Source organism: Podarcis liolepis (assembly GCF_965112155.1).
Source record: "Podarcis liolepis genome assembly, chromosome: 2".
NCBI lineage: Eukaryota > Metazoa > Chordata > Lepidosauria > Squamata > Lacertidae > Podarcis > Podarcis liolepis.
The window spans coordinates 66,425,124-66,440,344 of record NC_139555.1 but is presented as its reverse complement, the minus strand read 5'-3'; the positions used below and the strand labels follow the sequence as shown (position 1 = coordinate 66,440,344).

Here is a 15,221-nt window from a genome sequence, read left to right as displayed (position 1 = left end):
TGTATCATTCCCAATCAGCCAATGATTTCCTAAACTTCATTGTATTGTGTTTTGCTTGTCCTTTGAATCAGTCTTGAACAGTAATGTCTTGACCAACCAACGTCACAGTGGCATGCATCATGCACAAATCTACAAGTTCCTGTCAACCGCACAATGGCTATGCTCTATCTTCACAGCTGCAAGCAGTACACATGTGCCCATTGGTGGGAATCACAAGTGGGGAGAGTGCTGTTGTGTTCAAGTCCTGCTTTTGGACTTCTCTTAGGCTGGCCACTGTGAGAACAGAATGCTGGACTAGACGGGCCATTGGCCTGATCCAGTAAATGCTTCATATGTTCTTATCCACTCTCTAGCCCTGCTTTTCCTTTACATTCAAGCCAGTCCATTCATTACAGCTGCACTGGAGCCCAGGAAGGGAATTTTAATTCAGCGTTCATCACGGTTTGCTCCAGATATAGTTTGCCAGTGTTCTTCTCTGGTTATGTTATGGTCTGGTATACCACTGTGGACCAATAAGCCTGCAATCTAGTTGCAACCTGGAAGTTGGTCTTATTGAACTCCTCTGGATTTGCTTCTAAGTAAATAGTCATAGCAACTGGGTTGTAAGTGATCTGCAGTCTACTGTTTGAGAATCAGTGAAATAAACTATTTGCTATTATTTTTCAACTTTTGCTTAATATCTTGATTCTGTCGTAAGCCAGAAATGCAGAGTGTGTGTAAACCTATTGTTTCTGTGTTGTACGCAGCACCCACCCAGAGCAGAAGTAGAAATAACAGCTGAAGGAAGAAACTTCATCTTGGATGTTGAGAAGAATGAGTAAGTAACCTTGTACAAAAAGGCAGGGTACATTTAAATATACACTCCTGTTAATCTATTGTGTGAACTAAGCAGAGGTTATCTGCCATTTTGAACTCCAAACAGGGCACTCCTGTTCCTCTAATAAAAGTTCAGTTAGTGGAACATCTTCTGCTATGGTGTTGTATAGCTGTCAAAATGCAAAGGCAGAAGATGTTGAGCAAGCCTCCAAAAGAGACTTGTGAAACTCGTACACAAACAAACCACAAAAACTCTAGCTTGTTCCTGTTCCTAGGCACTAGAAATGGGATTACGTAAATCAGAGGTAACGTCAGGCCCAGGGGTTATGTCCCTACAGGCATCTCTAGCTGGTCTGTGGGACTCTCCCTATGCCATGCCACGCCCTTAGCCATCCTCAGAGCCTTCTTCAACTGCTTTTGTCTGGCTGGTTATGTGTCCTTAAACTGTAATTATTTGATTGATTGATTGATTTCAATTTATATACTGCCCTATATCTGGAAGTCTCAGGGCGGTTCACAGAATAAAATCAAAATATAAAACCACAAAATACAGAATCAAAATAAAAACAACAATAATCCAATAACTCCCCCCTCAAAAACCCCACATTTTAAAAGGCCACTTGCTTGGCTAGATCGAAGATGAAGTGGCGTGGGTGCAGAAACTTCTGGCTTTTGCATAGTTGCAATGTAGCCAATGCTATGAAGGAAAGGGTCACATTATTGCTATGCCCACTTTTGTCTCGAGCTGTGTCCACCACTGATATGTGCCCCCCCCCCCCGTTTAAAAAAGAATGCCACCCTCAGGCTGGGAAAGGTTTTCCACCCGTGACATAAATCCATAGATCAGAAGAAAGGCACTCTGCAAAAGAGAAGACTCTGCCCTATGCGAGAGAGGCCTAGTTGCTGCCATCCAGCCAAATAAAACAGAGGGTTCTGGTGGTGTTGGCAACTGCCAAGAGACTGAAGTATAAGACATTTCCAAGTTTTTGTTATCATTTGCATTCTAGGCCAGTGGATCCCAATTAGCTAAGTATGGTGGAGCCCCTATTTTTCAAAAGCTAAACCATGGACCACCTACTTTTGAAAATTTTGATATCTCTATGGTTGTTTTTGTTAGGTGAATGGTGACAATGGTGCCCGGTGGGCTTTGTGGACCCCCTGAGCTCGATGGACCACCTGTTGGGAACTACAGTTCTAGATCATTTATAGATAAAGCCATGTTAATTGCATTAGCTGCAGAAGTTATAATTGTATGCAATATAACTCTCTCTGTGGGGGCACCTACTCTATGGGGTGACTTCCCCTTGGAGATGAGCCTTAGGCACCAACTGTTGGGTGCTTCCAGTGTGCTTAAAAACCTATCCATTATTTTAAAAATTGCAAACCCCCCCAACAATTTACCTATTTCCTCAGCCATTTCTAGGCTGTTTCTATACCAGTTTTTAGCACCCTGATTACTGTAACTAACGTTAATATTTTATTGTTTTTTTGGGGGAGGGGTATGTTTTATGATTTATTGTTGTAAACTGCTTTGATACTCTCCGGAAAGAAAGACACTAGAAATAGTTATATTTAGAAGTAACTGTAATATAGGGGATGGGGGGGTGCTCATCATATTTGCAGAGGACAAATAGTAAATAGATAAATAGTAAAATTATCATTATGGAGTAGGATGTCTCTATTTTTGTTAAGTTGTGAGTGAACATATCAGACGACACAGCGATTCTTCCAAAGCAGCTCTTTATTTGTAAGCTGAAACAGAACTGAACTGAAGGGCTCAGTCAGCCTGCTTATATAGAGCTCCAGTACCTCGTTACTGTAACAACTTTCTAAAACTATCCAATCACTGAACGCCACTTTCGATCCTTCATTTGCATAACTATCTACAGTATGCCCCTGCTGACCCAAGGTGAGAACTTCAGTACATAACAATTTTCATTGGAGAAATCTTGGAGGGTATGCCAGTGTAGGCCATAGTGTCTTATGCCACTATTGGAGAAACTGTTTTTCTGTTTCTATCTAATTATTCAGCTACCCAGAAGGAATTCCATTCCTTGGAAAGAAAGACTATTGCTACTTTAATTTGATTGAGTGCCTTTAATCACTTTAAGCACTTCTGGGTTCACAGGGCTGATGGATACACAGAATCACAAGGATGCTCTCAATCCTTTGCAGTTGATGTTGGTCCTGTGAAGAAAGCAGAGCTCGAGTCCTACAAATAGTCAGCGGCAGGCCTTTGTTAAAAAGTCTACAGGCCTTCCCAACCCCTCCAGAAAAGATTTTGTCTTAATAGGCCAGACTGGAACCTTCTGAGAGCAGTCAGCCCGCCCTGAAATGCTACTTGCTAAACATGTTCCAACAGCTAAGGCGAGATAAGGGGAAGAGAAATTGACACATCTTACGTTGCTAAACACATGCTAGATTTCTGTTTGGCACAGCTTCTAATACAAACCATGAAACCGCATGCTTGCATTGGCTTTTGGGAAATGATTAGAGTACCGTTAAATGTATTCAATATACTCTGTTATGAAGTCAGGCTTTAGCTGCACAACATGCCCTTTAACTGAGAAATCGGGTCCTCCCTTAAAGAGGGCACATGTTGCGGTGAGACCTGGCAACCAAACCCTGTGTTGTGGGTGGGTATGATCGGATAGCCACAACACCCAATTGGTAGGTCCCTTGATGCAGGGTTTAATCAGGCCAATGGGACGCAGGCTAAATGGATCAAGGGACATATATATACCTATATATACCCAGAGCTTCCTCGTTTGGCTCGTGCATCAGAACACCCGCCCACCTCTCCTTATTTTTAGGGTTTTGCGCTTGACTTTGCTATGCTGTCGTGTGTTGTCTGTCGTTGGGACAGGGGCACGGCAGGAATTTCCCCCACTTGGCTGATTGGCTGGTGCCATTTGGGTTTCACTTGCCACGTAGCAAATCATTACAACTTGTAAGGTTGCGGATAGGCTCTGGTTCAGGTGATAGGGATGGGAGAGCAGTCTCGACATCCCTATGTGAAGGTTATTCCGTTAAAGGAATCCAGGGACTTGATGGTTTGATCAATCCCTGAGAAGTGGTTGTGCCCGTACCTGAGTCCAGGGGGGCATTTGGGTGGTGGAGATAGCCTGTTCCCGGCTTTCCCCTTATCCAGGTGTTCACCCTAGACTGACCTATGCTGGTGCCCTGAGTCAGCGCTACCTGCAATGGTGCAGGGAGCTAGTCGAAGCAGAGCCTATGCAACCACTCACTTGCTGTAATCAATAAAGTTGTGGCCTAAAATCTGCCAAAAAACAAACCAAAATTTGAGTCGTGTCTGAATTTATTTAAGGGGGAGGTTTAAAGGTCTGAACACGCAAAAATCTGTTGTCTGCTCCGAAGAATTGGTTTGGGTCTGCAGCCTAACAGAAACAGGACCTTTGTCCAGTTGCTTTTACATTTCTGGTGTTTTGGGATTGTGTGGAATTGTGAAGGGAAAGCTATGAGTGGTGGAAGAGAATTGGCAGAAGCAGAGTCTCTTGAGCAAAACATTAGCAGTAGATTAACTCTGAGCATGATGACATAATTTCCAGGTGTCTCCTGGGAACCATGCTGTGCTATTTTCATCTAAGGCCTGCTCTCAACAGGCTAGCAAAACGGAACACATATATTGTGTTTACTTCCTGAGTTGGGCCCCTCATTCCTCTAAACACAGACCCATTCAACTTTGCAAGGGGCTGCAGGAGAAAATGTACAGGGCTCATAGTTGTCTGTGATGTGTAATAAGTACAACTCCTCACTTGGCTGCTGGTAGAGACTTTCGTCAAGTGCTCCAAACATAGAATGCTAGTTCTTTGCCAGTATAATTTTTATACTAGTATGTTTTTCTTTTCTTTTCTGGTTATTTGTTTTTAATCAATGCCCTTTTAAATGTGTTGTGGGAGGGGGATTATTGGTTTGTTGTTGTTCTTAATTTTATTATGGAGCTTATTTCCAAGTAGGTTTGTGTAGTATTGCACTATTAGTGTTTTGAAGTAAGTTTAACACATACTTGAGCTTCGTTTCAGTACATCTGAAGATACTTTGAGTATGTTAGAAACTAACAATTTATGTTTTGGTGGTGGTTATAGCTGGGATTGAGGAGGTTCAAGCTCTATTTAATTCCACAGGAAGTTACTCTATTAGCTATTATCTCTGAATAGGTTCCCAGACACCTGGTGCAGCCCAATTGATTAATAAATGATCTTTCGAGATGCTTAAGCTCTGCAGCTGCAAAGCAGAAAATCCAATGCAGATGGATAGCAAAATAGATGGAGAGAGGTTCTAAGAATAACATTGGCCATAGTTCAGGAAGAACCTCACATGTAAACAGATTTGTTTTAAACTTTGTGTGCATTTTTGAAAGAAAGACAGAATTCCCCTTTGGCCGAAGATAGCAAGGTTGAAAATGTGACGAACATATAAGTAATTAATGACAAAAGACTATGCCTAAGAACTTGTCCCTTTGGATGAAGAGGGTAATTTTTAGAAGAGAAGCTGTACTGAAGAAGAAGAAAATATTCTACTGCTAGTGAGGATCTTGTTTTAGAATGGAAGTTTGTTACTGGTAACCTAAACACTTTCCTGTGTCACCTGTGTGGTTTGCTTCATTTTGCTCGACACGCAAGGCATGGCATTTAATGGCGGCAATGAGCCTTGGCACAGGTTTGTTTAGAAAGGGCATTTATAATTCAGGCTGGGAAGAATTCCTTGTGATGGTAGCCAAGACATGCAGTCGTTGGCTAGTTGACACAGAAAATGCTCTGGCTCTCAGCCCAGCTCAAATATCTAATTCTAGAATTACTGTACCTTGGAAAACAAAACTGACAAATCCACTGTACTGTTTCCATGTGTCAGGGCTAACAAGACCCCCCCCCCCCACTGCCTGAGATTCTGAGCTGCTGGATACAGGGTCACTTCCATTATAATTTCCTGCCTTATCTGGTTTCCTTTCCAGTGCTTGTTTAAGGAAACAGAAAACTGGAAACAAACGTGGCTGTTGCCTATTTCAGCTTTACGTAGGAAGGATTGCTGTGGGATTTTGCATAGGCGCTACACACACTGTGATTTGCTGGTAACTTCCTACACACGTAGGATATGAATGGGAACAAATGACAGAAGGCTTTGACCTCTTCTGCAGGTCTCACAAAGAGTTTCTGAATGGTTGGAAAGCCAGGTCCCGCTCCGGTAGGGATTCCGGCTCATCTTCCTCTTGGAATGGTGATTTCATTGTCAGAGGGCTAGGCAAGGAAGCTAGGTTATCTCTTCATTGACTCTAAACATTGCACAATTTCCCAGCCAGGAAGAAAGCTTCCTTCTCTCCTGTCCTCATTTTGCTTATCTTATAGGAAGATGTACAAGCAGTTGGACTCTGCAGCTTTACAGTTCTTTAATCTTTGGGGTTATAAGAGGGGAGACCTGCTTAGCTCTGCATAAGATGCTCCAGGAAGGAAATACTTTCCAGAAGAGATGATATAAGCAGAACCCAAACCTTTGGCATCAGCAGCACTATGAACCCCATTAAGCCCCACTTGAAAATGCCTTCTTATTTTAAAAACTTGTGGATCTATACATGCCACAAAGAAAAGTTGTGAGAAGAACACATTTTCTATTTGCTTCCCCTTGACTTTTGGGCTTTGCATGCTTTGGGGCACATCTCATTGCCCATCAGCGTTAACTCGCCCCGGCAGTTCTGACACTTAGAGACAGCTTGGTTGAAACATGGTTGACCCGAGGAAAGACATACCGTATTTTTCGCTGTATAAGACGCACCAGACCATAAGACGCACCTAGTTTTTGGAGGAGGAAAACAAGAAACAAAATATTCTAAATCTCAGAAGCCAGAACAGCAAGAGGGATCGCTGTGCAGTGAAAGCAGCAATCCCTCTTGCTGTTCTGGCTTCTGGGATAGCTGTGCAGCCTACATTTGCTCCATAAGACGCACACACATTTCCCCTTACTTTTTAGGAGGGAAAAAGTGAGTCTCATAGAGCAAAAAATACGGTAAGTGTTTGCAAATGACACTAAACCTTTTGCAAAGAAGAAGAAGAGAATCCTGAACAATTCATCCAAGGGCTGCTGGCTTGCATTGTATTGCTGACTTGAGTCCCAAGAGAACTTATGAAGAAAGTGTGATATGTAACTCCCAAAATTCATAAGCCAACTAAAAACCTCAAGCTTTAATTATTTTACAGAATTTGAACATTTCCAATCCCATGTGATTCTGGAATTTAAAAAGCAGTTCATTACTGGCATATACTGCATGGGTGGGATGGTTTTGTTTTTCATAACAAATGGTGATTTCATGTTATTGGAGTAATGTGGCAGAGCAAAGTCAAATTATCACTCACTTGAAGGCATTTGTACTGCAGCCAAAAGGAATCACAGCAGTGTAGGAACTGGGATTTGGGTCCTAATCCAACAGTGTATAAAGCATCGCTGAGAAATAAATCCTTCCTCTACTTCCAAGTATTCTTGGCAAGCCATTTGGGCAGGTTTATTGTTTCATATTAAGAATTTGCTGTCAGTGGGCTTTGGCACATGTGATTTTGACCTCATTTTGACATACCCCTGTCAAATTCAATGAATTGATATTGGATTTTGACTGTCATACTTGTATGCACCCATTATTATTATTATTATTATTATTATTATTATTATTATTAATGGCAGCAGTCTATTGAGGAAAGGATATGGTCAACTTAAGACTAATACATTATTCTTAAACAAAACTGCTGCTCCAACTTGTTCAGATCACTAAGATGAAGAGTCCAGGATTTTTTATTTACAGTTTTTAAAAAATAATTTTTATTAATTTTCTTTTCTTAAAACAAATATCCAATATCATTGCTGAACATACATTTTCCAATCCCCCCCCCCCCCCGTTGACTTCCCTCAACTACCATTTCTGGTTTATTACATCAGATGATACATTCTGCTGTTTATTTACAATACTATGTTATCACATTGTTGTACTACTTGTTCTCTGTAAATAAAATTGTAAATGTTTATTTAAATCCTGCCAGTGAGACCATTTCCTTATGTTGTTTCTGCAAATTTATTGTAAAGGGTTCCCATTCTTTTTCAAAGTCACTATTGTCCTTTTCACGCAGTTTGTTGTCAGGATTTGTTATTTACATTTATCCCTTTATCCAGAAGGATGCTGATCCACTGGTACAAAATTCTATTGTCACTGAAATCTTACACATAATATGGATAGCCTGACTGCTGTAGACCATGCATTGGTAACCTCAAGGCTGGATTACTGCAATGCACCCTCCCTGCAAAACAAGTTTGACAAATGGAAACCAAATAATAGAGAATGATGTCTTAGATTTGACCTCTCTATGTTGTCTCTTATGCTCCATAACTTTTTCTGCAACCACTATCATAAAGGGCCAATCCATCTTTTTTCCACCATGGGACTCAACACTAAATATACAGGGTTCCCAGGTGCTCTCCCAGTATAAATATATAGATGTTTGTAAGTGCAAAGGACATGGACACATTCCCAGTTTGATGATGTCATAATAATAAATAGCCGTTGTCAGGAATTACTGAGGTGGAGGAAGCTCCTGATCTGTTCCATTCACTTGCTTATTCCATTTATCCAATGGGCTAACAAGCCAAGTCATCAATTACCCTTTCACATACTCTTATAATACTTTGTTTCTGTTGCTGTGAAAACTATGAATATACAGTATCATGTGCAGCAACAGTCCCTATTGTTCAAAAGTTTTACATTAGATTGAAGGTAAATTTCTCAAATTAATCCAGACCCTTGAATTCTGAAAACTCAAAACCCTATATTTATTTATTTGTTTGTTTGTGCTTTTGTATATTTCAGTTCTCACCTGCTACCCTCTCCTTTCTCGTCCCCTGGAAGCTGCTCATAGTTTTTCAGTGAGGCTGATGTTGTGACTTCTTATCAGTTTTTTCTCTTGAGCTGTACTTTCTCTCTCCTGATTTGAAATGGTCCCCATTTACTCATTAATCTGTATTGTTGGAGATCTTTAAATTATAGCTATGCTTCTGTCTTAGGTTGAAGACCTAGCCAGTGCTGACTGACATCATCTAGTGTGAATGAAAGCAAGACATGCAGTATTTTGTATCTCTTAGTTTCTGTTCATTGGAATTTCATCTTTTATTTCTCTCTTTGGACTTTGAACACATAGGAAAATAGGAGCCTACCTTATACCAAGTCAGATCTTTGGTCCATCTAGCTTAATATTATCCACACTGATTGGAAGCAGCTCTCCAAGGTTTCAGGCCAAGAACATTCCCAGTCTTGCCTGGAGATCCTGGGGATTGAATTTGGGGCTCTCTGGGGTGGTAGAGCACAAAGGATGCTCTACTGCTGAACCATGGTTATGTTCTTATGTACTTTTTGTTCGTCTCTTGGAACCAGAGGTAGGATAGCTCTTATGGTGGGGTGAAACAGCTTTCTCCGATGAGAGCAAAATGATGAAGTCAAGGATGGGTGTATGAATGGTGCAGATGCCAAGGAAGCCCATGCAGAGGGGACACCATTTGAGTTGTTCTTTAGGCATAAAAATATTCTGGGATGGTGCTGAGGGATTGTGCCTTTCCCTTCCTCAGTCCTTGCATCCCTCTGACCATGAGGGATAGCTCAGTCGGTAGAGCATAGGACTCTTAATCTCAGGACTGTGGGTTTGAGCTCCACCTTGGGTGGAAGACTCCTGCACTGGAGGGGATTGGACCAGATGATCCTCGTGGTCCCTTCCAACTATGGTTCTATGATGCCATGGAGGCATGTTGGAAAGTATGGATCTCTCCATTCTGGTGGCGGCTTCAGACTGATGAAATCTCCAGAAGAGCCACGCGACAAGGGAGCTGCAATGTGTGTGCCTCTGTTCCCTTGTTGCCATTCGGATGACACAATGCTCTTTTCTAACCTAATTTCCATCTGCCTCATACATAAAATATTTGACACTCCCCACCCTATACCACAAAATAGAAGCCTCTTCACTGCAGGCACTTTCGCTGATCTGCCCCATGGTGTTAAGATGGAGGATTTGTTAGGAACAATGGTATCATTGACAGAGCCGAGCCAAGCCAAGAGGGCTCTGAATGGGGCTGGAAACGAGACTTTAAGACATCTGTACATTGTGGCTGTGGGCCAGGCCCTTGCTCACTCCTTGGATCTGACCCTGCTCCTGAGGTTTGCAGCTCAATGAAAACTGGCAGCAGCTGTCCACATACAGCCTGCATCTATACTTCAGCAGGAGGACATTCAAAACTGCAGGCAGCAGCAAGCAGCCTGCACCCACAGAAGTTATTCTTTCAAAGCAAACGCTGGGTGGGTGTATCAAGGTCAGCTTTCCCCTGCCTAGATGTGGGCCAGTTATTTTTTTTCTTCTGGGTTAAGGCTGCAACCCCCCACATATTACCAATTTAAAATGGGTTGTGTGTGTGTGCTCCAGCCATTTCTGAAATCACATCAGCTTTGAAAAACAGTTTTGTTGTTAATCTTATCAGCAGAAGCAGCTTCCTTTCTGAAGATAGAATATGAGATTGAAGCCAACAGCTGGCAAAATGCTATCAGCCCCCTACAACAGGGTTGGGCTGATGCACAAACTACTTTTTGAAATCACTGGCTGGTCAGTCTTTGTTAGAGAATAGAGCCTGATCTATGGGGCTGACACTGCTTTCCTGCCAGGTAGTCCAGATTTGGCTGATTTTTCACGACATTCACTGTCATAGTTAACTTGTATTCTTCTTTAGGGCCATTGCCTGTGATGCTGGAAAAATAATAACTGTCATATTAGTCAGCAGAACCACTTAGTGATTTTCATCCCTTTGGCAGGAAAAAAACAAAAAGTATTTTTTTTGGGGGGGGGGGGAGGCAGAGAATCTGAACCAAGTGGCTCATATTACTTTATCACAAGAGAAACTTAGAGCCATTTCTGTGCAGTATACTGGAAGTGCCTAAGGTCTGCAGTATACTGGAAGTACCTAAGTTCTGCAGTAAATGCATATGTGAGTTTTAATAGCAGAGGTACGGTAATGAGGAAGTGTTTTGTGTGTTGTGAGTCGCTTGGGAGTGATTTCTTGGGGGATCCATATTGGTGGCGTGGCCACCTGGTGGCAGGTGGGACCAAAGCCAAAAGTGGGCAGAGGCACCCATCTCTCCCTCCCCACCTCTTTTTCTCTCTTTTGTTCTCTGTGCCCTCCTCTTGCTTTGGTTCTGTGGTGGGTGGAAAGAAAAGAAGCTTCTCCTTCTTCCTGACCAGCATGAAAACCAACAGGTTGGGAAGTCATCTCTGGGCAAGGGGATGGCACGGAAGAGGATGGAGCAGGGCTAAAGAGGAGAGGTCATGGCAGAAAGGCACTGGGACCTGCATCCAGTCCAGGGGTCGGCAGTTCCCCACTCCTGTTTTAGTAGGGGTGACAAATAGACATTTATTTATTTAGGCATTTTCAGAACTGCACCTTCATCTAAAACATGGACCACAGAGACCTGTTGTACATAAAAGTCAGTCCAAATCTCTACTATATATTTGTTTAAAGAACCAAAACAATAACATCTGAGAAATAATAAACCAACAACTATTCAACGAGCAAAAGTTAGAACTAATAGTTTGGAGTGAGATAAACCATGAGCCCAGGTTCACATGTAATGCTATGCAAACCTGTGGAATAGTGTTGGGTCTCATGAGAACAGCACTAATACGGCTGCAGTTTTTACTGGTGCTCATACAGGCTAAGCCATGATTTGGCTTAGTGCCAACGTCTGAACCATGTCACAATCTTATATGTGTGTGTGTAACTTATAGCGCATAAAGAAAAATGTTTACCACAGCTGTTTGGGATATGAACATATTGGTCAGCATTGCAGAAACCAGACCTTCCTCTTTCAAATAAATAATAACACATGCAAAAAGTTGGCCAAATGACCTCAGAATTACATTGCTGGCTGCTCATGTGTTAGATTGCCATTTCAATGTTTGGTTTTATTTTATGTTGGATTTAACTGTGGATCCCTGCCAGGCATTTGTTTACTGTCCAGTTAAGGATGTTTTATTTTTGAATTCATAATCATGAAATGGTGTGGCTCATAGCCATTAAGTTAGCTTAACCCTGCTTATTTTGGGTCCATGGGTTTGACAATAAGAACATAAGAATTAGAAAGATCTGTTTTTGTTTTTTCAAAAAATATAGGGATTGCAAATAATCTCAAAACAACATATGTTCCAGACAGTAGGATGGCCTCTGGAGGTGGGGAGTACACAGGTAGGGCTCCTTGACTGCACCATGCGCTTTCCCTCCTCTTAAATTCCTGATGTAAGAGCTGTTGTGCTGGATGGCCCATAGCCTCTACCCATAGGAAAAAATAGAATCTGTGACTTGCCTTGTTTCAGGACTTAGCCCAATTTGTCACATGCCGGCCACATTTGTACATACTGGTAGGTCCTTCACATCTTGCCCGTACTCGTTAACCACAGCATGACACATTTAGCGTTTACTGACATTTGTGTGGTAGGCTGACAAAAAATGGAAACCAGCAAGTTACAGTAACTGAAAATTTTCATTTTGAATATTTTTATCCTGACTTTTTAAAAATAAAAATACCACATGATTACTTGTGTTTTGACTTCTCTAGAATAAGATTCATACTCAGGGCCAGGCTGGGTCATTTTGCTGCTTGAGGCAAAACCACCGGCCTCACTGTGCCCTGCCCCCCCCTTGCCACTGGGCACCTGCCACTTGCTGTGGCTTGGCACTCACTGCCCAGCACTTGCCACTGTTGAGTGCTCGACATGTCCTGCTCCTCCACCATGGTGGCTGCGCCCCAATCCCCCAGTGGGACATAACAGTTCTATTAAGCTGCACCTGATCTTCTTGGAATATACCGTGTAAAGTGGAAATGGCAGGACTTTTAGAGTGATGGGATCTCAGTTTATCTTTGGGCCCTGGTAAATACCCACCCTCCAGAGTTAGCCTTGACCACAATAATATTAAGTTTGCATTAGTAGGGCAAAACTCAGATTGTTGGGTTTTGTTTCCTCGGTGTAAATAACCCCAAAATTTCCTGTTTCTTTTGTAGTCTAAAGAATGGCATCATAGGTTGGGAAACAATAAGGGGAAATGGAGTGAGAGACACACAATTCAGGGAATGTATAAACAATATCCATTGAGCTTATAGTGCCCTTAGTGTCGTCGTACATATGCCAAGGTGCAAGTCATAACTCAGTAGCTTTGAATCTATCCTCTTTTAATCAGATGTCCAAAGATGGGAGGAGATGAAAGATTTTCAAGTAAAATGAAGTTCAAGTAACCAGGCATAGGGGTACGGTGTTATATGTATGGGTAAGTTAGGTAACTTGGAGATGCTGGTAGTTGTGATTTGGATGAATGGTGATCTGCATATGCCAGTTCATGAAAGAGCAATGATTTTATAGCTCCCCTGACAATTCATTGCCTATTAGGACAAAATGGTCATACTCAAGCTCTCAGCTGATTTCAGCTGGCCTTGGTTATTGGTGTGTCAGTTATCACATGCTCTTATCTTTGACTTTAGATATACCTACATTACAAGTATTTGTGTTTTATACCAGTTTGTTATCAGCATCCACCCAAAAAATCTTGGATATTGTTGTTTGGTAAGGCTGAAAATTCTGTTTAGAGATCCCTCTTCCCCACCCTCATCCTCACAGAACTACAATTACCAGATTCTCCTGTCAGAGGGAATGACCATTTTGTTTCAGTCTGTACTACAGATATATTGCTCAAATATACTTTCATATTCTTGGTCTCAGCCCAGTCTTAAGAACCAGGATGTGTGTGTGTGTGTGTGTGTGTGTGTGTGTGTGTGTGTGAGAGAGAGAGAGAGAGAGAGAGAGAGAGAGAGAGAGAGAGAAACTAAATGGGATAAATTTTCACAAAATTTATAAATAGAATGGGGAAAGTGGGTAAATGGGGTTTTGTCTCCTCTCATAATATTAGAATGCTAGGTCCCCTGATGAAACTGATTAGCAAACAAAAAAGTACTACTCCATTCAAATTCTAAAATTCCATGTGACTTCCATGTTTTTAGTTATAGTTTCACGTGTACAATTGAACTGCCAACTTGGAAGAGCTTATACTGGTCAAACCCTTTGCATATCTGTGAAGTGCTTCCAGGAGTCACCTATTATTATTATTATTATTATTATTATTATTATTATTATTATTATTATACCTCATCTGGGTTTACCACACCTGAAGCAAGTTTGGCACAGCCTCTCCTAAGACCATTCCTTGCTCTGAGCATATTGCTTATGTCAGTTTCCTGGAAGCTAATACAGTTTGGGTGGGGAAATAATTGTTTCTTGCTTTCCAGACCATGACAACGTAAGAGATAATAGAGAGCATACTTTGCAGTATTTTTTGTTTAGGGTTTTTTGTTTTATTGTGGTTATCTGTAGTCTGCAGTTGCAAGGCTTAGTGTTCTGTATCAGCAAAGAAGGCCAGGGAAGCCAAATTAATTTCCTGGAGTACAGTAACGATAAAAGGTTGCCATATCGGCATTAGTTGGCTTTATTTATCTCTAGAGCACATTCAGTATACAGAGGTACTTTTAATATTGTAACCTTCTGTGAAAGACATGCAACTAAGAGCTAACAGCTTACCCTAGGCCAGACAGTGAGCAATACAACTTTTGAAGTTAACTAAAATGATGATCCTTCTGAAGGGAGCGAGGAAAAGAGATGCATTTTCCTGATGACTCACAGATCATGGTGAAGTGCCAGAGGCCATTTGTCGGTGAATACCAGACTTCCTGCAAAGCCTCAAAAAGCCTATCTTTCCTCTAGTTGCATTTGTGTATTTTACTCAGTTTGATGGTACAGATTGCGGGTTATTTTAGCAATAATAGTGGTGTCCAGCGGAACAGGACAGCACTGCCCACTTGGCTTCCCAACATGGAACTAACTGCCAATAACCAAGAAGGAAAAGGGTGAGTCAGTGGGAAGGTCAGCGCACTGCAAATAGGCTGGACTGGCTCTGCTGCTGTGCTTGCACAGCACCAACCTCTGCCCCGCCTCACCTTTCCCTCTTGGTTACCAGCAGCAACCTCCACACTGGGAAGCAAGGTGAACAATGCCACCTCCACTCCACTCTGCCATGCCAGCTGCATCTCCAACAATATATTGTACAGACCCAAAAGAAGATTTGTTGTTGTTTAGTCGTTTAGTCGTGTCCGACTCTTCGTGACCCCATGGACCAGAGCACACCAGGCACTCCTGTCTTCCACTGCCTCCTGCAGTTTGGTCAGACTCATGTTTGTAGCTTCGAGAACACTGTTCAACCATCTCGTCCTCTGTCATCTCCTTCTCCTTGTGCCCTCCATCTTTGCCAACATCAGGGTCTTTTCCAGGCAGTCTTCTCTT

At 42.0% G+C, this 15,221-nt stretch overlaps 1 protein-coding gene across 2 annotated transcripts in view; it reads left to right on the top strand.

Annotated features, from left to right (window-relative positions):
- The window catches only part of ADAM19 (ADAM metallopeptidase domain 19), a 52,345-nt gene that overhangs the window by 8,533 nt on the left and 28,591 nt on the right, over window positions 1–15,221 (top strand). For both annotated transcript variants that reach the window (XM_083488337.1, XM_083488336.1), the window contains exon 3: window positions 747–817. In XM_083488337.1, the coding sequence (XP_083344463.1) occupies window positions 747–817 (71 nt within the window). The remainder of the gene's footprint in view (window positions 1–746; window positions 818–15,221) is intronic.